The 22,372-nt window shown below is 34.5% G+C and overlaps 2 protein-coding genes across 2 annotated transcripts; both read left to right on the top strand.

The window, feature by feature from the left end:
- Positions 1 to 102: 102 nt before the first annotated feature.
- Positions 103 to 7,202, top strand: LOC145574131 (DNA (cytosine-5)-methyltransferase CMT3-like). The gene is made up of 20 exons (XM_081631871.1): positions 103 to 753; positions 855 to 883; positions 1,079 to 1,184; positions 1,900 to 2,007; positions 2,117 to 2,236; positions 2,333 to 2,432; positions 2,511 to 2,728; positions 2,807 to 2,872; positions 3,002 to 3,259; positions 3,908 to 3,966; positions 4,038 to 4,104; positions 4,188 to 4,517; positions 5,222 to 5,290; positions 5,413 to 5,499; positions 5,613 to 5,700; positions 5,827 to 5,939; positions 6,017 to 6,121; positions 6,384 to 6,427; positions 6,523 to 6,696; positions 6,776 to 7,202. The coding sequence occupies exons 1-20, from the start codon at positions 421 to 423 to the stop codon at positions 6,948 to 6,950; spliced, it is 2,649 nt and encodes an 882-aa protein (XP_081487997.1). The 5' UTR covers positions 103 to 420; the 3' UTR covers positions 6,951 to 7,202.
- Positions 7,203 to 15,534: 8,332 nt separating this feature from the next.
- LOC145574103 (receptor-like kinase TMK4) lies at positions 15,535 to 19,833 on the top strand. The gene is made up of 2 exons (XM_081631841.1): positions 15,535 to 17,871; positions 18,910 to 19,833. Exons 1-2 carry the CDS (start codon positions 15,627 to 15,629, stop codon positions 19,422 to 19,424), a joined length of 2,760 nt encoding a protein of 919 aa, XP_081487967.1. The 5' UTR covers positions 15,535 to 15,626; the 3' UTR covers positions 19,425 to 19,833.
- The last annotated feature ends 2,539 nt before the right edge of the window (positions 19,834 to 22,372 follow it).

The following is a 22,372-nucleotide window of genomic DNA, read 5'->3' as shown; positions in this document are numbered from 1 at the left end:
CACAAACTCACAAAGACACTAAGCCATATTTAATTCCAGAACTCCATAGACTAGTAGGAAGCAAAAGGGTGTAGGGATTGAAGCTAAGCAACGGTTCAAAATTCAAACTTCCCCGCCTTCAAAAACCGAAATATTTCCCCTTGAAAAACCCGCACACCCATAATCCCCGATCTCTTTCATTATTTTATTCATTTATTTCATTTTGGTTTTGTATTTCCCCCTTTTTTATTTCACTATTCCAAATTTTCCGACAATTTCCCGCTTCAATCCGTTCACTCTCTCTCTCTCCTACTCCATATAATATTATAAACCCTTCTCATTCAATTCTCCTCTTTCTCCTTCGCCGCCACCTCTCTATCTCTCCTCACTTTCTCTCTCCTCCATTTTCTCTCTCCTCACTTTCTCTCTCATCAATCAACAATGCCGAAGCGTAAGTCAGCCAGGAAAAAGCCTGCTTCTCCTTCTTCATCTGCTTCGGCTTGTTCGAAGAGTAAGAAGAAGCAGAAGGTGGAGGTGGTTGAGAAGGAAGAAGAGGTTGTTAACAATGTCAAAACTGAGAGTTCTGAGGCTAGCATTCCTGTAGATGAAGAGGTGGAAGCGGGGGTTGAAGAGATTGTTGAATCTCCGACGAATTCTGGCCGGAAAAATTCTCGGAAATTGGTTAAAAATGAGGAGTTGGATTGTAGATTCCTCGGAGATCCGGTTCCCGCCGATGAAGCCAAGCTACGTTGGCCTCATCGTTATTCTGCTAAGGTTTTTTAATTTGCTGTAATATTCTTCAGATTTATGCTTAATTTTCCGTGATTTTATATATTTAATTTTTTTTTGTTTTTTGTTTTTTGATTGATGATCAGGTCGAACAAGGAGCAAAGAAATCGAAAACGTAAGATAAAAAAAATTGAGTGTTTTTTGTTGTTGTTCATGTGTTAATTTGGGTGATTTTGATGTTTGTTGTTATAATTTGTGTTAGTTTAAGCGATTTTGTTGTTTGTATTTGCTGTTGTTTATCTGTGTTAATTTGGGTGAAAATGACGGAAACAATTGAAGTTTTTACATGAGTTATTGTAATTTATTGCAGTTCTGATGATGATGATGATGAGCTAATTCCAGCAAAGTGTCATTATTTGAAGGCCGAGGTTGATGGTTTTAAGATCTTTGAGTTAAATGATAACGCTCATGTTCAGGTTATGCCCTAATTTTTGTCCTTGTTTAGTGTAATTCGGTGGTGTTAAGCATGTAAGGTGTGTAAAAATGAAGGGTTTATGGTAGTATGTATAATTTGGATGATGGATGATATTAATGAGATTATGGCGAGGTTTGGTTTTACTTGAAAATCTTAGAGTGTTGCTTGTGATTTATGATTAAACGAGTGTATAATTTAAGTGTCATGATTTTGAAGAGTGTACACATTATTAAATCTGATGTGAAGTATTCAATGTTATTGTTTGAAAGATTATGTATGCTCTATGGTTGATTACTATGAATTTTTAGTTGTTAACACTTGAAATCTTGTGTGAGCAAAAGCTCTATATAAGGGAGCAAGCATTAGTATAAAGGTAAATTTGACTTGGAAACCTATGATTTTGAAGAGTCTACACGACTACACGATATTAAATCTGTTGCTTAGTATTTAATGTTATTGATCAAAAGATGTGTTTAAAGGTTTATTATTAATTATGTAACACGAGTGTTCAAAATCTCTTATGGAGCAACAACGCTATATAAGAGAGCAAGCATTAGTATCTAAGTAAATTGAATCCTTTGATTAGGATTACCTATATATATGGAAAGCTGTTTGCAAATTTGTTATTCATCAAGCCCTAAATTTAGTGAAATACTGCTGGATTCAGTTTAAACTAATCTTTGTAACCTAGCTAAACTATTGAATTTTGTGTTCAGTCCGAAGATGGTAAACCACCATACATTTGTAAGATTCTTGAAATGTTCGAGGGGGTTGATGGCTTGCCGTATTTCAGGGCACAATGGTATTACAGATCAGTAGACACTGTAAGTGTAAAGACTCAAAAATTTCTCTAATGCTTATGCAGGCATGCTTACCTATATTATCATAAAGCTTCTTATCAATTCTGTATTGCCTTTATCTTAAACTGTGTAGGTTATGAAAGGGAGTATTACTCTAAGGGAGGCAAAGCGTGTGTTTGCTTCGGAAATCATGGATGATAATCCATTGGACTGCCTTCTTGAAAAAATTAACATTGTCAGGGTTACTCCCAATGTAAGTTTCCTGAATGATCCTTTCTTTAACGAAACATGAGTTTTATTACTAGCCTTTTGGAAACATTTCTAAAAATCTGCTTGAACTTGATGGCAGTTAGATGTTGATTTAAAATTGTCAGCAATCCCAGAATGTGATTATTATTATGATATGAAGTACTTGCTACCCTACTCCACATATATAATACCACCAGCTGGTATGTCAACAAGCTTTAATGTTTTTGTGAAATGCTAGCCTGGACACACTTAAGAATCTGACCCTTACTTCCATACAGAAACTGCTAGTCCTGGAAGTGAATCACAATCTACTATTTCAAGTGATAAGGAGGTTAATGGAGCAGTTGGTGATGCTAAGTCTGATTCTGATGAGCCTACTCAAGGGAATGAGTCACGCAATTCAGAAATAACTGTATTAGATCTCTACTGTGGGTGTGGTGCAATGTCTACTGGTTTGTGCCTGGGTGCTAACTTGCATGGGTCTAACCTTGTAACGGTTAGTGGATCTTTTGATTTGATGTTTTTATTGTGATATACAGTCTGTAGGCTGCTAACGGCTTTTTTGTCTGAACAGAGGTGGGCTGTTGATGTCAATCAATTTGCATGTCAGAGTCTAGCACTCAATCATCCGGAAACCAATGTAATGCATGCTATTATTATTTATGATTATAATTGTTGTTGTTACTGCTGTTATTGTTTCCAGACAGTAGAGTTGAAGCCTACTGGTCTTAAACACTCTTTTATTAAATCATGTGCTCTTTAAACACAGGTGCGAAATGAGTCTGTTGGTGACTTTTTGACCTTGCTTAAAGAGTGGCCAAAGATATGTGCATCCTTTGGCTTGATTCAAAGTGAAACCACACATAAAATACTTGATTCAATGGTTGAGGAGGACGATGACAATGCTGAGGATGATGCCGATGAAGATGATAATCCAGATGATGAAGAAGTATTTGAAGTTGAAAAAGTTCTTGGGATTTGTTATGGTGATCCCAAAGACTGTGATAAACCAGGGCTTTACTTCAAGGTATTGTGTGCTTGAAATGAAAAGTCGGTTTTTCTTTTCTTTTCTTTTTTTTTTCAACTTAGCTAAAGGGCATGCATTTAAATTTGAAATGATCAAACATAATTCGTGGTTGGGTATTATTAGCTGTCTTGGGCATTTTGAATTCGGAATACAAGGGTTAGATGTAGTTCCTTTACCCCTCTCTATATCTTTTTTAATTTTTAATTTTTTTTACATATATATTTTAAATTGTCTTAGTTTCTTACAAGCATCATTCTTGTATTGTTAATATCTTCAAGTAAATGCAAAAATTACAACAAATACATTAAGCCAATTAGTTAATTTTAGATCTACCTTGGCAATTATGACTGTCCATTGGCGCGAGAGTAGCATATAATGGCTTTAAGCAATCTTTCTGCTGATGGTATATAAATGCTGTTATTCAAGAAATCTTTACCATATATGTAAGCATCCATTAGTTAAATAATTATAGGAGCAACCATTTCTAATAAACAAGTGAAATATGTTTGTAGAAAATATGCAAACACTAAGGAAGCTAGTTAATTGATGATGCATGTTGCGTCTATGTATAAGTAAACTTGGTTGTAATGTTGGTTCTGGCTGTTGTGCTATAAACTCATGATTTTATTTCCTTCCCAAAATCAATAGGTTCGTTGGAAGGGATACGGAGAGAAGGATGACACATGGGAACCTTTGGAGGGGCTAAGGTAAGAAATCTGATTTGCTTTGCAATTGTAATTTCAGATGTAGATCATTTCTAAAAGAGTTCTTGAACCAGCAATTGTCGTGAGAAGATTGGAGATTTTGTGAAGAAGGGATACACGGAAAAAATTCTGCCTTTCCCGGTAAGCTAAATTGGTCTTTATCAGCTGCTGCAGTCCATTCTTAAGATCAGGACTTACTATTACTCATTTATAATGTTTTATAGGGTGATGTTGATGTTGTATGTGGTGGACCTCCGTGCCAAGGCATAAGCGGATTCAATCGGTTTAGAAACGCTGAAAATCCACTTGCTGACCCTAAAAATGAACAGCTTGTAGTTTACATGGATGTTGTAAACTATTTGAAGCCGAAATATGCACTGATGGAGAATGTTGTTGACTTGGTTAAGTTCTCTAAGGGTTTTTTGGGGAGATATGCTCTTGGGAGGTTAGTTGATATGAATTATCAAGCACGAATGGGAATGATGGCTGCTGGTGCTTATGGACTACCCCAGTTTCGTATGCGTGTTTTTATATGGGGTGCTCAGCCTTCAGAGGTAAGATTTTTATGGTGTATTGTTTTATTACTTAGGTTGCATGTGTAGATCTATGCTTTAGTTAACATGCATACCACATCATACAGTATCATTATATCTTTAAATCCTGAGCTCCTTGCATACTAATAATCGAATCATTTAGCCTGTTCTTGGTCTAAAAGGAATGTTTATATAACTCAAGAGCCAATCAAGGGATATGGTTCCTTACTTCCCGAATATGAATGATTCATGTTGTAATCTGCATTAAACTAGCCATGGAACGTTTTTTTTTTCTTCTTTTTTTTGGTTCTTATATACTGAAGAATTGGGTAACCACATGGCCTTTTTTTTTTTTTTTTTTTTTGTATTAAATACAATATACATACGTTGGTTTCTTATCTCTTATTTACTCAGACTTAATGGAACTCTAGCTTTGAGCTCTTTATATAATTACTTGTGCATGGGATATATCAGTTGGGATTTTTGTTTGTTTTTTAAATCTTTTGCATTAATTTCCGTAGAAGTTAACTCTCTAAACTAGGAATTAGGTTCTGATTTATTGATAGATAGCTTGATTTGAACTTGATTTTGTTCCACCAAATAATGTAAATAAGTTGTTTATGTCATAATGTTATAAAGCTCACAAGTGTTTCTTTCCTGGTCTAGCCATTGCTGTTTGTTTAATTCATGTTATATTTAATAGCTAATCTATTTGTTCTATGCAGAAATTGCCTCAATATCCTTTACCAACACATGACCTTGTGCTGAGAGGTGTTATTCCAACTGAGTTTGAGGTATGAAATTGAATCATTGTTCCCTATTTATCTGATTCACACTATATAGTCTCGATAGACTTACAGATCTGATTCACACAATATAGTATCGAAAGACTGACAATGTCTGATTTATATTGTAGATAAATACGGTCGCTTATAATGAGGGACATACTGTTCAATTAGAGAACAAACTTTTTCTTGGCGATGCTATCTCTGATATGCCTGAGGTAAGTGATTGAGAGTTCTCTGAGTATGTCAGATTTCTGTGGTGGTTTATTCTACTTTTTACGTACCAAATTGTCAATTTTGTGGTCTTTATGTTTTTGTCATGGCAATGCAGGTAACCAATGCTGAGAGTCGAGATGAAATACCATATAGCTGTCATCCAAAAACAGAGTTTCAACGCTTCATTAGGATGACAAAGGATGGTAATTATCTGAGTTTTTATTTCTTTTTGACGGTCTTGTCTATTTTTGGACCTTTGTTGTAACCGTGTGTTGTTGGGAAATCTGTTTACCCTCACTTTTTGAGATCATGTCCCTCTTATGTTGCAGCTATGCTTGGTTCTAGAGATGGCACAGAGTTTATATCCAAACTCTATGACCATCGGCCCCTTAACTTGAATGTTGATGATTACCAGAGGGCTTGTCGGATTCCTAAGAAAAAGGTAATCATCATATTTTACTTGACTACTTGCTTCTTTTCCACTTTGGTGTTGGACTTAATAAGTGTCTTTTTGCTCAGGGAGCAAACTTTCGAGATCTACCAGGAGTGCGTGTTCGTTCTGATAACAAGGTAGAATGGGATCCTGATGTTGAGAGGGAATATTTACCCTCGAAGAAACCCTTGGTAAGCTTTGATCCCTTATTTATTTAGCACCAAGACTGCATAAACCTTATACTAGATAGTCTGCCTTAGTGCCTTGGTAATAGTATGATTAGTATTATGGACTATTGCAAGAGTAAACAAATAACACATTGAGTAAAGTAAATTTATAGTGTTGATCTTCACCACTATCATCACCTTTATATGTGGAATCACAGTTTACTTGTTATCTTCATCACATCAGTAATTTGTTGAAAAGCATTTTGATTTTATTGCTTGCTAACAGGTGCCAGATTATGCAATGACCTTTGTTGGGGGAACATCTTCCAAGTAAGTGAAAACTTTATTGGGTAATTCGATATACAATAAACATATATATATTTTTCTTAAATTTTACTGTAATATTTTTATCTTGGAATTACTAGGCCATTTGCAAGGCTATGGTGGGATGAGACAGTTCCTACTGTAGTTACAAGGGCAGAACCCCATAACCAGGCTGTGCTCCATCCTGTACAAGACAGAGTACTGACCATAAGAGAAAATGCTCGACTACAAGGTTTTCCAGATTATTATCAATTGAAAGGCGGGGTTAAAGATAGGTACATATCTTGTTTAGATCTTGTTTTGGTTTTGATTTTATGCCCACATTAATATATACTCGCATTGTTTCTGTTTTAGGTATATTCAAGTTGGTAATGCAGTGGCAGTTCCTGTGGCTCGTGCATTAGGTTATTCTCTGGCATTAGCAATGACAAGCGAGGGTTCTTTGGACGGGCCTGTGTTGACTTTGCCACCCAAGTTTCCAAATATCCATGACAGAGCAGCTTCTCCAATTGTTGAAGACAACTCCTGATCATTGTATCATATATTCATATGTACTAGTGTTATATAGTGAACTCTTGATTATTTGGGTCACATTAGAAATCGTAAGTTATGTGTAGTGTACAATTCATTTATTGGCTTGTACTAGATGCTACATTAATCAAAGCCATTGATTCATCTTGGCACCTGATAATTAGACTTAACAGTAATAAGAATTCAGCAATTAACTGGTTGTAGTTGATTTATCGTGTTTGCAACATGGTTTGATAAACGTATTTGGTAATATATTGGTATATTAATATAGCGAAAATGAGAAACCTACCTTAAGTGTAGGCTGGAACAGCTGATTGTTAAGAATTTGGCTAAATCTTAATACCAATTTGGTCATTAGACTGTCACAAGTAGTGTGAGATCTTTGGAATTTTGGATTTAGTGTAAAATTTAAGTAAGTTTTTTATGCAAGTAAGAACTTATTAGTTGAAATTATTAACACCTTGTATGCAAAAGAGATGAATTTACTCTATATGATGTAAAATTGCAATGAATTTGTTAAACTGTAATTAAGTTGATGTCTAATACTACTGGTTCTATCCTTAAATTTCAAAGCCTACAATATCTCTATGTTGTTTATATGTGTCAACTCCAATGTTTGTGCCGTTGTTGCAATTACTTTGGAGCGGAGGAAGTGATGTTATAAGTTCAATTAATTTGGACAAAACGAACATCAAACACGCCAGGTAATAGTAACAGACTAGCAGATGATAACATTTTCATTTCAGACCGTAAAGAATTTCATAAAATAATCATAATTATATCAGCACATAACTCCACTCAATCAATTATTATGAATACTGCAATATTCTTGTACGGTTGTACATCAGTTCAAAAACCAACAAAAGTAGCATTACAAAAAAAAAGCAAAAAATTCTTGGAAAAGCTCTTACAGATGGAGCAATTTCACCATAACATCTCAAATTGAGCTAAGATTTTGATCTGAAGGGAAATGGTGGCAACCGCAGCACTGCTTGTTCAGCTTGAGTTGGGTCCGAACTCCATAACTACAAATTACAATTACACGAATAAAATGTTAGGCACGTAACATTTTTTATAAAAGTTTTGAGGGTGGTATCCAAGACACGAGATCAAATCCCGACTACATTACATTGAAGAATGAAAGAAAGAAAAAGAGAGAGAGAATTTTTACAGGGTCTTGAAGTACAGGCTTGGTATCATCTTTGGCAACGACATAAGGAGGTTTTTCAGTCTTCTTCTGCTTCTCGTTCTCTCTCTTCGCACCCACTTCCATTTTCTCTCTGATTTGCAAGAATAACACTGGGATTTAGGGTTTTTGTTTTATCAAATTAGGAATTTAAATTGATTGCCTCTTATTTATGTGGTGGCTTTTTGGTCATTTCAAAAATCCCCGATTTTCACTTTTCCTAAGTTTCTTGTTATATTAAATTTTTAATTTTGGTTTTAAAGGTTGAAACTTTCCTTGGCAATGGTGGACTGGTGGTATCTGAAAGGTTTAGTTAAGCTTGCAAAGTTGCACGGTACATGTTTGATGAAATGCCTCATAGAAAAATATGTGTTAAATTATGTCTTGATCTCTTGTTGTTTCTAATACCTTATACAGTTTCATCTTTCATGATTATGAGCTTTAATTTAATTGAAAGTAATTGCATACTTGCCAAAAAAAAAAAAAAAAAAAAAAAAAGGTAGTTGCATACCTGCGGCTATGTCACAAGTTACACATTTGAGATCAGCAGTAAGTTATTTATGATGTTATATGAGTATTCAAAACAATACGGGAAAAAATACGCTTTTTGTACACACGCCTATAGAATGTGATGCTTTAAAAAAACGGTGGGTGTACCTAAAGAGCTAGATATATGATGATATGTGATAGAATATGTCAATGATTTGTTGATCATGATAGATACAAGTTTTGACTCTTTTCGTTTTCTGCTCTGCTACCAGCTTGTAGTAATTTGAATTTGACATTCACAAGGGGAATAATGTATCATGATTAGATAATTAAAGTTTGTTTATCATGTCAAATAATGTTACATCACTCTGATTCCTAGGTGGATATGCTTGGGTAAAGCTTTGATATCTAGTGTTTTTTATCAATACTAAATCACCCAAAATATACTGTGAAGTATATTAGTACCTGAAAAAAATGAGATTCTTAATCTAGAATAAAGGTGCAAGAGAGCCACTGCTTGAACTAATCATGATCATGATGTTAGTTCTGTTCTCATTGCTTGCTAATCTCTCCCCTACATCAGCTACTTGTTGAACATTAGCTCATTAATCATCAAAGAACTGATAAATTCAAGTGCGATTAAATAAGCTCATATAAGTTCAGTGATGGGCCAATTAAAAATGAAACTGAAGTCAGCGAATTGGATGATATGATGAAGCGTTTTAAGCTAGTTCATTTAGTTGGTAAAGAGTTAAAACTTGTTCTTTCGGACTAGCTCAGAGAAGGGACAATAAGTTTATTTTAGTAAAAGAACAACCACTTGTGAACATTTTATTGTGTCTTAGTTGAAAATTCATATACAAATATTAACAGCTGCCTGTTATTCTGCAAAAAAAGTATTGGGTTATTCGGGTACAAATAAGTGTGATATTTCACCTCATCTTTTTTACATATGAACCATGCTTTTTATTCCGCTTTTGACGGAGTGTCACATTGTCACCCTTAAATTTCCTTATTGCATTCTGTAGTTCTTTTTTTGGGTCTATAATACTGCATGTCACATGGCGTTTTCTTTGTTTTTATTAGGAATGCATGCATAAATTTGTACTAAGTTGCTAAATAAATCTCCACTATATTTGTTTTTTTACAGTACTAGTCAGAGAACAATCCAGAAAATGGAATCATTTGTACAAAAAAACAGCCATACAAGTCACTATTTTTGCTTAAAAAGCTGAGATGTATCCCATCACAAATTGAAGAGGTACTATACTTTTTATCCTAAGCTACATTTTCTACTCCACCAAAAAAAAGAAAAAAAGAAGGATAAGAAACAATGGCTTTTTCCCTAAGATCAAACATGGGAGCATCAGAGAATTGGGTACTAATGACATTTATGCTTTTGTTATGTGGTTTATTTGGTTACATAATCTATGATGCAGTGATGGTTACAGCAGCAGAGCTGTTGCAGCGTTTGCTGATGATCTCTCCTCTTCTGATAATTATTACAGTCCACTGGCTTTCGACAATGCCATCCTCGAGCTGCCTAAGCTTCCTCTTGCCAGGGTCCAACCCGGGTGACATTCATCGAGCTGGTGGTTCACCATGGGGTGTTGCAGTTGTTTTGGTCATTATTTTTGTTCTGATCTCATATCAGCCTTCCTTACAAAGCTTTATATCATAGGGATGGTTCGCGACAAGGTCAGTACTTAGTATATAAAGAACGGAAATATTCAGTGCAGGAGTCTTATGCTGAAGGAAAATGAGGTTAGCTGATGATTTTAGAACTCAACATTTCAACATTGTTCTGCTCCATATATATTTGGTGAATTTGTTGGTGAGACATTACTGTCATGCTCTTCGAATTTCGCTTTGAAGGAATTTAGTTTCAGTATTATAAAGTTGAAGTGCTGTGTTTTGGTACAAAGGCCAATTGTGTAAGCATGCATCAGTGAACTTCAGGGCCTTGATATTATGTGCTTTGTATTATGTACTGGTTTTAATAATACTAGATTAGTAAATGTTACTCGCTCAGTCCTTTTTGTTTGCAAGTTTTCGAATATTTACATTTCCCAGCATGGGCTTATGTACGTGCTTTTGTTTGCTTTTTGTTCAACCTTTATCTGTGCATTAAGCCATTAATGTCGGTAGAAAGTTCAGTATTTGCAAGCCCTTGGTATTACTGAAAAGCAAATGCATACTCTGGAATACACTTTAATAAATTACTTTGCTGTATGATTTTGCAGTGCTGATTTTTTTCCCGTTGGTTTTGTATTATTTGCAGCAAGAGAAGCAGAGAGCCATGGTCAATGAGATGGTATCAAAAATGACAAGTGCCTGCTGGGATAAATGCATCACCAGCACACCCGGAAGCAAGTTCAGTAACAGTGAAGCAGCCTGCCTTCAGAATTGTGCTCAACGATATGTTGACTCACTAACACGGAAAATTTAGAATTTTATATGGTTAAACCTTTGGCAAATAGCCAAAATCACATCACGGACTTTCAGATACTCTGGTTTCCTTCAGATTTTAGCAATTGGTCCCTGGGACTGAAATTATTTGTAATTTTTCTAAAATGAAGAAAAGGAGAGAAGTATAAACATTAATTGGTTGAGATGAATCATTAGTGATCTTGGGCTAGTAGCTTGTACTTTGACATTTTGAATTGTTGATGGTTCTTCAATACACACCCAAAATTGATTGGATTGTGCAATAATATAGTTGAAAAACAGTCCAAATTTTTGTTCAAAAGTAGTCTTTATTACAACCTCCGACTATTTAAGGGCCAAATCTCGTGTATCCAATGTTGTCATCTAATAGTATTATTTACCATGTTCTTCTATATTACGGAAGGGTATTACCCTTTTTAAATTAGATGTGATGAATATTAAGCCATAATGTCTATTTTGTGCTACGTAATACTATTAGACTATTAGTATTTGAGGATGCATATTAACCATCAGGTATCTAACCTTAGCTACATAGTACATAGCCAGCAATGGAGCAATGTATTATGGATATTCGATTTTAGGGTTGATCATACATTTTCTTTTTCGACGGAAGGTTGGTTATATACTTCAATCATATTTATGTGAATTGTTCTTGTTAATCTTGTATAGATCATGTAATGTCCTAAAAAAATTATGTATCATATCAACTTGTCAAGCCTTCTTTAGTTTCATACTTCCATGTATGCTATGAATTGTGATACATTTTCACATAATAATTCTATGAAAGAAAAAGAAAAATTAGCTGCCATTTGGACCTTCAACATTAGTAACTGACTAATTGTTCTGCTACTGTACTTGTACTAACTTCTAAAAGTTGGGCCGTGGCCCATTTTATATCCTTTTTTCTTCAAAATATGGACTGTGGAGTGCCTACTACAAATACTTCGTGTACTCTAACTTCAATGTAAGACCTAAGAAAAAAAAATTAGTTTTTAGCTCGAGTAAGGTACAATTTAATTATCTTTATTACATACTAATGGCTTTCAAAGTTTTACATTCTTCTTCGATTTATAAATAACAAAAATCTAAGAAATTTATACATAATGGGAGATTACGCAGGATGAAGGGATTAAAGAGTAATAAAACGATAAAAAAAATTCTTGTAATTTTAAAAACATTATTGTCTCAAAGGTTACATTAGAAAACTTGACATTAAAGGTTTTCTCGTAAAATTATCCTTCGTAATATGTATTCTTTTTTAGGTCGTGACACGGTGATATGAATAACCCAAAAACTAAATACGTTACAAATTGAACTTATTTTTATTATTTAATTTGAGCGAAAGAGGTATCATTATCAAATATCAAATGTTATGTGATGTGATAATTGGTTGATGGGTGCACGGGTCCTATAAAGTTGTTATCAAATGATTTATAGTCCAGTTACAATAATTTTGTGTATAAAGGTAGATTAATTCATATGATATGGGCATGTGTTTTTCTTCTTTCATTGTTACAAAATTAACAAGGGGACACGAGGACCATACTTGACATAAAAGGGTGGAAAACGGTTTATCATGCTAGCAGAATTTTGCATTACATCTTGTGTTTTACACGAGAAAGCATGATAGTTTCGTTATTTATATTAGATGTATAGTTGATTGATAGTGTATAAAAGATAAACAAGTTCATATATAAGGCATTTTGAAACGATACTCGAAAATATATTAGGCTAGGTCATTTCATGAGAGTTTTTTGAGTTATATTTTAAATGCATGGCATCTTTTTTGTGCAACAATACAACATTATAAGTTACCATAGAGTATGTATTATTTGCCTCATCGGTACTATTATATCTCACGTTGGCATATCGTAATTTGTACCATTTATAAAATAATTGTATATACAAATAAATTTTTTTATAATATCATTACGTCATTAAAGTATCTTATATACTTTGTATGTACTTAGGCCCCGTTCACTTCACCTTATTTTTGCTGAACTGAAATTATTTTTACTGAAACAAAATTATATTTGCTGAACTGAAATTATTTTTGCTGAATTGGAATTATTTTTACTGGTTTTCTATTATACTTTTTTTTTTAAGAAAACTGAATTTTACTGAATTGAACTGAAATTATTTTTATTGAACTGAAATTAATTTTACTGAACTAAACTTATTTTTGCTGAATTGAAATTATTTTTACTTAATATTATTTTTTTTAGGGTGAACTGAACAGGGCCTTAATGACAAGGGAAGTACCTAAAAATAAGATAAATAAATTAAAAGTCGACATTACTATTTACAAAAATGTTATAATACGTGTTTGCGAATGAGCTATATCGGATATGATTTTCAAGTGGACAAATGATAGGAGCAGTTAATGGAACAATTAGAAAAAGTTGTATTCCTGTTATCCAGAAAAAAAGGAAAGAATAATTGAGTTGGATGGGGATAATTCTTTAGCGTTCAATCTAATCATTCAATTAATGTCATCAATCGCTGGATTTGGAGCAATAAGCAAAAATAAACAACTGTCTCTTTCGAACACCCTTTTTTTTTAAACAATTCTAAAACAAATACTTCCTCCGTTCTTCATTACTTAACCCGCTTTGACTTTTACACTATTCATCACCCCTCCTTTGACCGTCTTTTGTAAATAATATGTAAGGAAAAATATATTCATGTAAGATCTTTTTAGATTTGTTTTAATAAATACTATCATAATATATAACTTTAATAATTTTTATACATAGAGAATTAAAGTTATTGATCGTTAAAGTTTTGCATTGGCAAGCGTGTTAAAAGAAACAGGTTAAGTAAAAAAGAACAGAGGAAGTATAATTACACCAATTACGCCATGTTTTATTATTTAGTCATTATCTTCGATGAAAAATCCCGTGAAAAAAAAAAATTGTGAAAAATTCCGGGCCCCACAGTATTCCCAACCCAGCCCATGAACATCGTTCTTGGACTAATTTGACCCACATATGTCTAGGATTTGTCCAAATAATTTCTTTCCTTGAAATAATAATAATAATAATAATAATAATAATAATAATAATAATAATAATAATTATGGATATTGGATATAAATGAAAATGATATGTTAATTTTAAATAATAATCCGCACTTTATATCCTATGAATAAGTTATTGCATAACACAAAAAGGTAAGTTTAGAAATAAAAATGTGACCCTAATTTCATTGGAGTAATTCTTATAATTCTTGAATCCAGGTAATAAATTATTAAGACACTATCTGATTTTGTCAAAATAAGGTATTTATTAGTTTATAATATTTAACAATATCCTTCTATCAAAATATCGTACATTTTCTCCATTTTCTTATTTATACCCAAATGCATGAAAAGACATTCTTAGTTTACCTTGTGAAATTGATTTATAACTCAAATAAGTTGTCTAAATTGCAAAATTTTGAATATGAGAGTTGAAATTGGGACCATTTTGTTTGTTTTTCATAGCCTACCCTTTTTATTTTTCTTGCAATGAGTTTTGAACCTATCATAATATTATGCCCAACTTTTTTTTTTTTTAAAAAAAAAGTTGTGCTTATGTCTTTTTTTCATTTGTGCAATCCCCAAAAGGCAAATATGGATAATATTCACATAAATATAAGTGTGTATTATTGTTTAAAGATACAAGCATAAATTCAATTGGTAATCCTTGATCTTTATAACCTCATTAAATGTATTACGAATCAAAAAAGAACTCAGTAACTACATTAATGTATAGATTTTAAACTATCTCTTGATTATGAGAATCTTCAACAGTATAAATTTAGAGAATGATTATTTTACTCTATAGGTTTAAAAGTGCATTTCTACATTTTTATTTTAATTTTATGCATTTTAACATCTTTAACCATTTTAGAAACAATTATAATAGTTCATTTCTTCTTACACTACAACACACGTGTCAATAATCTCTTAATTTTCTTAAAACTTATCTCACAAAGTGTTTTATTTTTGCAATTAAATGTGAAGAATTCATACAGGCTCTAGTATTGTTGGAACCCTTGAGCAAATATCTCGATTGACATTCAATTCACACACACAATTTCTAGAGATGAACAAAGTTCTTATTTTACAACATCCATTTCATAAAGAATATATCAGGTAAACAAATCTTAATTTATAAAAAATTGATATTATAATTCCCGCCTTTTACCTTTTCGACGATAAAAAAATCTCGGCGTCGTGATAAATAAAACTCATGGAGTAATGGTAGATGCAAATGAATAATTGAAGATACCCTAATTGACTCAATTCCAACAACAACTTCTAATTAAAGGAATCCCAAATTTTAGAAACACAAAATAATTTAAACAAAATTTCTTTTAATTTTTTTTTTTAATTACGCGTCTTCTATTATTCAAAGAGCTGTCCACCCTAAAAATCCAAATTCCAACTCACTTTCCTTTCTTCCTTCACAGTTCACACCCCCCTAAAACCCCACCATTAATACCAACATTACCCCCATTTTCTCTCTCCTCTCTCTTTCTCTCTCCTCCATTCTTGCGCCCCCTTCAATGGCGAAAACAACCACAACTACCCTCTTCATCTTCTTCTTCCTCCTTTTTTCTCTCTCATCTGCTGATGACAAATCCGCCATGGATGACTTCTTGAAATCTTTCGGATCATCTCCTCCTTCCGGGTGGGACTCTGCTACAAATTTCTGCAAATGGGAGGGTGTAAACTGTGATAATGGCAACAGGGTTACCTCCATTAAACTTGCTTCTCAATCTCTGAAAACTAAACTTCCTTCTTCCATTAATACCCTCTCTCAACTCACCACTCTTTCTCTTCAAAACAATGGATTCATCGGTCCTTTACCTTCTTTAGCTAATCTCTCTCTTCTTCAAACTGTTTTTCTTGATAATAACAATTTTACTTCAATCCCATTTGGTGCTTTTTCTGGGTTGAGTTCACTCCAAATTCTCTCCCTCTCCTTTAATGAAGACCTTGCGCCATGGCAATTTCCTTCCGAACTCACTGATTCTTCAAGTTTGGGAAGTTTCTATGTTAATAATGCAAATATGGAAGGCCCGATTCCAGATGTATTCGGGTCGTTTCCCGGATTGCAGAATTTGAGATTGAGCTATAATAATTTGAGTGGGTCTTTACCCGGTTCGTTAAACGGGTCTGCTATTCAGAATTTCTGGGTTAATAATCAGGTTGATGGGTTGTTAACGGGTCCGATTGATGTTGTTTCGGGTATGACCCAGTTAGCTCAGGTATGGCTTCATGCTAATTCATTTACTGGTTCAATTCCTGATTTATCTGCTTGTACTCAGATATTTGATCTTCAACTTAGGGATAATAAGTTTACTGGGATTCTTCCACCTTCAATTGTTGGTTTGCCTAAATTGGAGAATTTTACTATTAATAACAATAACATTCAAGGGCCTCTTCCTGATTTTCCTAAGACTGTTAAAGTAGTAGAGTTGGGTAATAATCATTTTTGTAGGAATGTTACTGGGGATTGTGATCCTCAGGTTACTGCTTTGCTTCATGTTGCTGGGGCTTTAGGATATCCAATTAAGTTAGCTGATGCTTGGAATGGTAATGATGCTTGTAATAGCTGGATTTTTGTGACCTGTGATTCGAGCCACCATGTAGTTTCTGTTAATTTCGCGAAACAAGGGTTTTCGGGTACCATTTCCCCGGCATTTGCGAATTTGATGTCGTTGACAGATTTGAATTTGAGTAATAATAACTTGACTGGCACTATCCCTGCCTCTTTAGCTTCCTTGCCCAAGCTTAAGAAGATTGATTTGACAAATAATGACATTAGTGGGAAAGTTCCGAGTTTTAGTCCTGGGGTGAATTTGCTCACTTCTGGGAATAAGAATATTGGGAAGGATGTTGCTCCACCTGGTTCTCCGGGTTCTGGGGGAAGCTCCTCTTATGGCTCGGGTGGGGGGTCAAAGGGTTCACCAGTTTCTGCTGGTATGGTGGTGGGTGTGGTGATTGCGGTTCTTGTTTTTGTTGTAGTTGTGATGTTTGTGTTGTACAAGTGCTATATGAAGAAGAAGCACAGGAAGTTTGGGAAGGTCCCGAATCCTGAATCTGGGACTAATGAGATGGTGAAGACCAGTGTAGTGGGGACAACAAATGGTTATGCTGGTGTTCCAAGTGAGTTGCAGAGCCAGAGCAGTGGTGATCATGGTGATTTCCCTGTGTTTGAAGGCGGAAATGTTGCCATCTCAATCCAAGTCCTTCGACAGGTTACAAACAATTTTAGTGAGGATAATATACTGGGACGTGGAGGATTTGGGGTTGTTTACAAAGGGGAGCTCCATGATGGGACTAAGATTGCCGTTAAGAGGATGGAAGCTACAGCTATGGGCACCAAAGGGATGAGTGAGTTTCAAGCTGAAATTGCAGTCCTTACAAAAGTTAGGCATAGGCATTTGGTTGCCCTTTTAGGTTTCTGCACCAATGGGCACGAGAGGCTTTTGGTATATGAGTACATGCCACAAGGGCATCTCGGACAACATCTGTTTGAGTGGCAAGAGCTTGGATATCCTCCTCTTACCTGGAAGCAGAGAGTTTCCATAGCTTTGGATGTGGCGAGAGGAGTTGAGTATCTACACAGTTTGGCGCAAACAAGTTTCATTCACAGAGATTTGAAACCTTCTAACATCTTGCTAGGAGATGACATGAGGGCCAAGGTTGCAGATTTTGGTTTGGTAAAGAATGCTCCTGATGGAAAATATTCAGTGGAGACCCGATTGGCTGGAACATTCGGCTACCTTGCACCTGAATATGCTGGTAAGCATCTGTTGAGATTTTCTTGTTCGTTATTATATTATAATGATATTGCACATTTTTGGTACATATACTAATCAACAAAGGTTCAATAAAACTTATATGATGATAAGCTGCACACATTAACCTGTGCCTTGAAGTTTGTGAATTAATCACAGTGGCTCATTGAACATTTGAACTGTGAATCTTTTTTTGTTCGTTCTTTCTTTCTTATTGTGGAGTAGTATATGGTTATTGCGATTCCAGAACAAAGGTCTATCAGAATATATTATTTGTTACTGAAGGGGTTAAACTTCATTTTGACCCCCCAGTTAGACTCATATCCAATCCATTTACAAGAAAGAAATAATACACAGTGCTTGTCAGCAGATGTACAGTTCTATTCACATACCTTTTATTTGCCGTGTCTTTAAAGAACACGTGCTCGAGTGTGTCCCTCACTTATTGACTTAAATGACAAGGGCCTAATAATTTAAGTTATGGTTTTGGGGGTGGCGTTCATTGTATTAGTTGGCTGCCAAGTTATCTTAGCACTATCTAATAATGGTCTAGAGCTCTAGACCTGAGTTCTGGCTGGCAGATACCCTGTTACATTTGAATCTATATGGCTGCACGCTACTTTGTTTGATTGCAAATGTGCTTAGAGAGTTAGAGATGTTAAAAATGTTAGGAATGCATTAAGGTGAAGTTCATATGATGCAGTGTAGGATTGTTGGAACAGCTTAACTTGATTACTCTACAGTGACTGCCTTAGTGCCTTGTGTGTAATACTCTATTAGTCTAAGTATGTTCTTGTATAGGCATACTATTTGTGTTCATGCTTTGATACCAGTTTTCTTAAAGTTCAATTTGAGGACCCCCATGATGTAATTTCTGATCATCTATCTTTTTCAACAGAGTTTGAAAGTATAGGCTTGATGGGTTCTCTAACATAATTAGCTTATATTGAAGTGATTGTCGACTTGATGTTTGGGCATTTTAGTAGACCCATCTATGTTCTGAAATTAATGCTAACATGTTGTGCTCTTATTTCTCCAACAGTTACTGGGAGAGTGACCACCAAAATTGATGTCTATGCATTTGGAGTTATATTGATGGAGCTTATCACTGGTAGAAAAGCCCTTGATGAGACGATGCCAGATGAGAGATCTCATTTGGTGACATGGTTCCGCAGAATCTTGATCAACAAGGACAACATCCGAAAGTCAATTGATGCCATCCTTGACCCTGATGGTGAAACCTTTGAGAGCATTTGTAGGATCGCTGAGCTGGCAGGTCACTGCACAGCCCGTGAACCACACCAGAGACCCGATATGGGACATGCCGTAAACGTGTTGGGCCCACTTGTTGAGCAGTGGAAACCTTCAAGCCAAGAGGAAGACGATTCCTATGGCATTGACCTACACATGAGTCTGCCCCAAGCTTTGCAAAGATGGCAAGCCAACGAGGGCACTTCAACAATGGTCAGCGATATGTCATTCAGCAGGACACAGGGCAGCATTCCATCCAAACCCTCAGGGTTTGCAGACTCATTCGACTCAATGGACTGTCGATGATCAACACTAAAAACCTGAACAGAAAATTCTCATCAGAGCTAAAAAACTGAAGGTAACTCCGGCTTTCAACCTTCCGGCTCACTAGATTGCAAGAGTCGGTGAAATTGTACTTATTGGTATCATTCTTTCTTATTTTTGGTTTCTAATTTCCCATTCAGATCATGTGAGCTAACAACATTTTTTTAGGGGTGGGTAGTTGTTTCTTAGTTGAAAATAGTGGTGGTTAAAGAATGTAAAACCACACATGGGTTTGGTATGGAAAATTGATAGTATATGTTCAACATGTAACATGAACATGGGGGGGCATGGGTTATGGTGTTTAGTGACACAGCAAAAGTAGAGTCAGACAGTACATCCAACTTCATTTTGTATCATATTCTTTCATTCTTATTATTATTCCAATTTTATATGATTTTTTTGCCCATATTTCGTATTAATCACTGGTCAAAGACTCAATAACGTAGTCAATCAAACGATCAAATTTTTTTTTTTTTGAGGAAGATCATTTAATTAATTTATATACAGCATATCACTATATTGTTACTTGTATTATTTACGAAGTGTTTTATTTACATCCAGAAGTAGACTTCTCTATCTTTGAGGTTAGATTACATATGATATCTAAAATGTTGTCCATGATTTTCTCTATATTATATCCGCGATAACCTAATTTTGAAAGTATGTTGATGAACCTCAATAATTGTACACAAGACATAATTGAAGGGGGGGAAGCATTAGATATGAGTTGGACATAAGCTGGAAAATAGGAAATTCTGCTCTTTTTGTAAATTCTGAAATCTATCTAATTATTGTAAATTTGTAATTACTCCGTACTTTGTTTTTAGTAGGTTAAAGCGTGAAAGTTTGTTTAACTTGTTGATCTTAAAGAGAAAAAGAAAATAGACTAAAGAGAGAGCATATGTAAAGGCGGATGATATGGGGTGGTAGGAAAGGATTAAGACTTGGTAACATGCTAGATTTTGATTGTCAGCTTTCAACGTAGGTGGCTTTTGTAGTTTATGCACACGTCACTTTGTGGCAATTTTCTCAAATTCTTTCTTAACTTCTCAGTTTTGGTTACTTTGGTATACTTCTACTTGGATCGTGACACTTATGCCCGCTCATTTGATATATCAAAATATCTACACATTTGTTTCGTTCGAAAATAACACTATATTCCTATGTTTAGAAAAAAAAAAAAATCATAATCTATTTTATTATTGTTTTTACCACTTTCACCATCATACTTTTACTTGGACCGAATAATAAATAAGAGTATAATGGACTAATAGAGTGTCTAATAGAGTATCGATGAAAATAGAATTTGGTCATGTTATATAATTATGCATAAGTTAGGCGCAGCTCCTTATGGCATGATGAAAAGGACCAACACACAATATTGTCTAAATTTTGCCTATAATTGCGGACACCTTGTCCAATGTTTGGGACATGTACACTATTATTTACAAGTTTATAACCAAAATTTTAGTGTTCAAAATCTTAGGACTTCATTTCTACATAATTGACTACTTGAATAATTTTTTTAATTATATTTGTAAACACAAATTTTAAATCTGCAAAATATAGATTTAAAATAAATGTAACAAAGTGTTAATTTTATTAATTTGATAATTTGGGTACAATATCTAATAAGCTCCTCTGATTTGATCTCCACTTTGACTTTGACGTAATTCAAAGATTGACTTGATTCTCGAACGAGGGTCGTCGAGGTTTGATCTCGATCGAAGATTTGATGCAGAACTTTGACTTATATTGATGTAGACCTTTGACTTGAATTCTTGATTGAGGGCCGACGAGGCTTGATCTCGATCAACGACTATGTGATGTAGAGGTTGAACTGGTGTTCTTGATGATTTGAATTCCTTCGTGTTGAGGGTCATCGAGGCTTGATCTCTTCCACGGGTGATCTTCTAGAGCAGAATGGCACGTCGAATGCTTGTTGTTGTTCTTCTTCTTCTTCTCTAACCTCTATTTATAGGGAGACACCCTAGGGTTAATTAGCTTAGGGTTTGATATGTATTGGGCTTTTGAGGTAATCATGACTCATTTACAATAGTTTAACCCATTTTAATAGGTTTTCACTATTAAATAAACAAATTAATTAAAATAATTAAAATGGACTAATTTAATTTATTTCACCGAAAATAATTAAGTTTAATTAATAGTCAAATAAATAGGAATCGATACTTTGACTTTTGACCCATATAATATCCGATGTGGCACTTTTATAAATTTTTCGTGTCTACAATATTATTAATGTCTCTTTCACAGTTGAATATTAACATATCATGCATAAACAACATTTATGTCAAGACTGAGAGTGAGGGATAACTCAAGTGGTTAGAGCTTCTCTCTCGGTTCTAAGAGATCTTGGGATCGATTCTCACTTCGCCCTTATGGTTTTCTAAACACCAAAAAAAAAAAAAAACATTTATGTCAAGACGGTCTGACCATGCAAGTAATTACTTGTCAAGTTCTCAATACAAAGAGTTTATATCATAAATAACATGTAATGCGAAAAAATACAACTCATTCTGGTATATTATTGGAGTTGCGTTATTTGGTCTTATCCTTTTATCTGTTATGTCAAAATTATAGTGCATGAATAATTTTGATACAAAATAGTGCTGTCAAATTTCAAACCGAAACCATTTAAATGCCCGAAACCGACCGACCGACCCAAATGAGAACCGAACCGATTAAAAACCGATTTTTTCAAAACCGAAAACCGACCCGAACCGTATTTTAGTAAACCCAAAACCGAATCGACCCGAATAATGTTAAACCGTATAAGAACCGAACCCGTTAACAAACCGAACCAAATATAAACCGAACTGAAAGAAAACCGAACCGAAAAAGAACCGAACCGTATCTAACCCGAAACCGGTTCCAACCCGAAACCGTTTAAACTGGCAAAAAAACCGCTT

This window comes from Chenopodium album, chromosome 13 (genome assembly GCF_948465745.1).
Source record: "Chenopodium album chromosome 13, dcCheAlbu1.1, whole genome shotgun sequence".
NCBI classification, from domain to species: Eukaryota; Viridiplantae; Streptophyta; class Magnoliopsida; order Caryophyllales; family Amaranthaceae; genus Chenopodium; species Chenopodium album.
The sequence above is the reverse complement of the archived record's forward strand: the minus strand, read 5'-3'. Positions and strand labels throughout refer to the sequence as shown.

Coding starts and splice junctions, on each gene's coding strand:
- LOC145574131 (XM_081631871.1), top strand. CDS start 421: ATGCCGAAGCGTAAGTCAGCCAGGAAAAAGCCTGCTTCTCCTTCTTCA. Junction 2,237..2,332: donor TTGTCAGGGTTACTCCCAAT/GTAAGTTTCCTG, acceptor ACTTGATGGCAG/TTAGATGTTGATTTAAAATT. Junction 6,122..6,383: donor TACCCTCGAAGAAACCCTTG/GTAAGCTTTGAT, acceptor GCTTGCTAACAG/GTGCCAGATTATGCAATGAC.
- LOC145574103 (XM_081631841.1), top strand. CDS start 15,627: ATGGCGAAAACAACCACAACTACCCTCTTCATCTTCTTCTTCCTCCTT. Junction 17,872..18,909: donor CCTTGCACCTGAATATGCTG/GTAAGCATCTGT, acceptor TTTCTCCAACAG/TTACTGGGAGAGTGACCACC.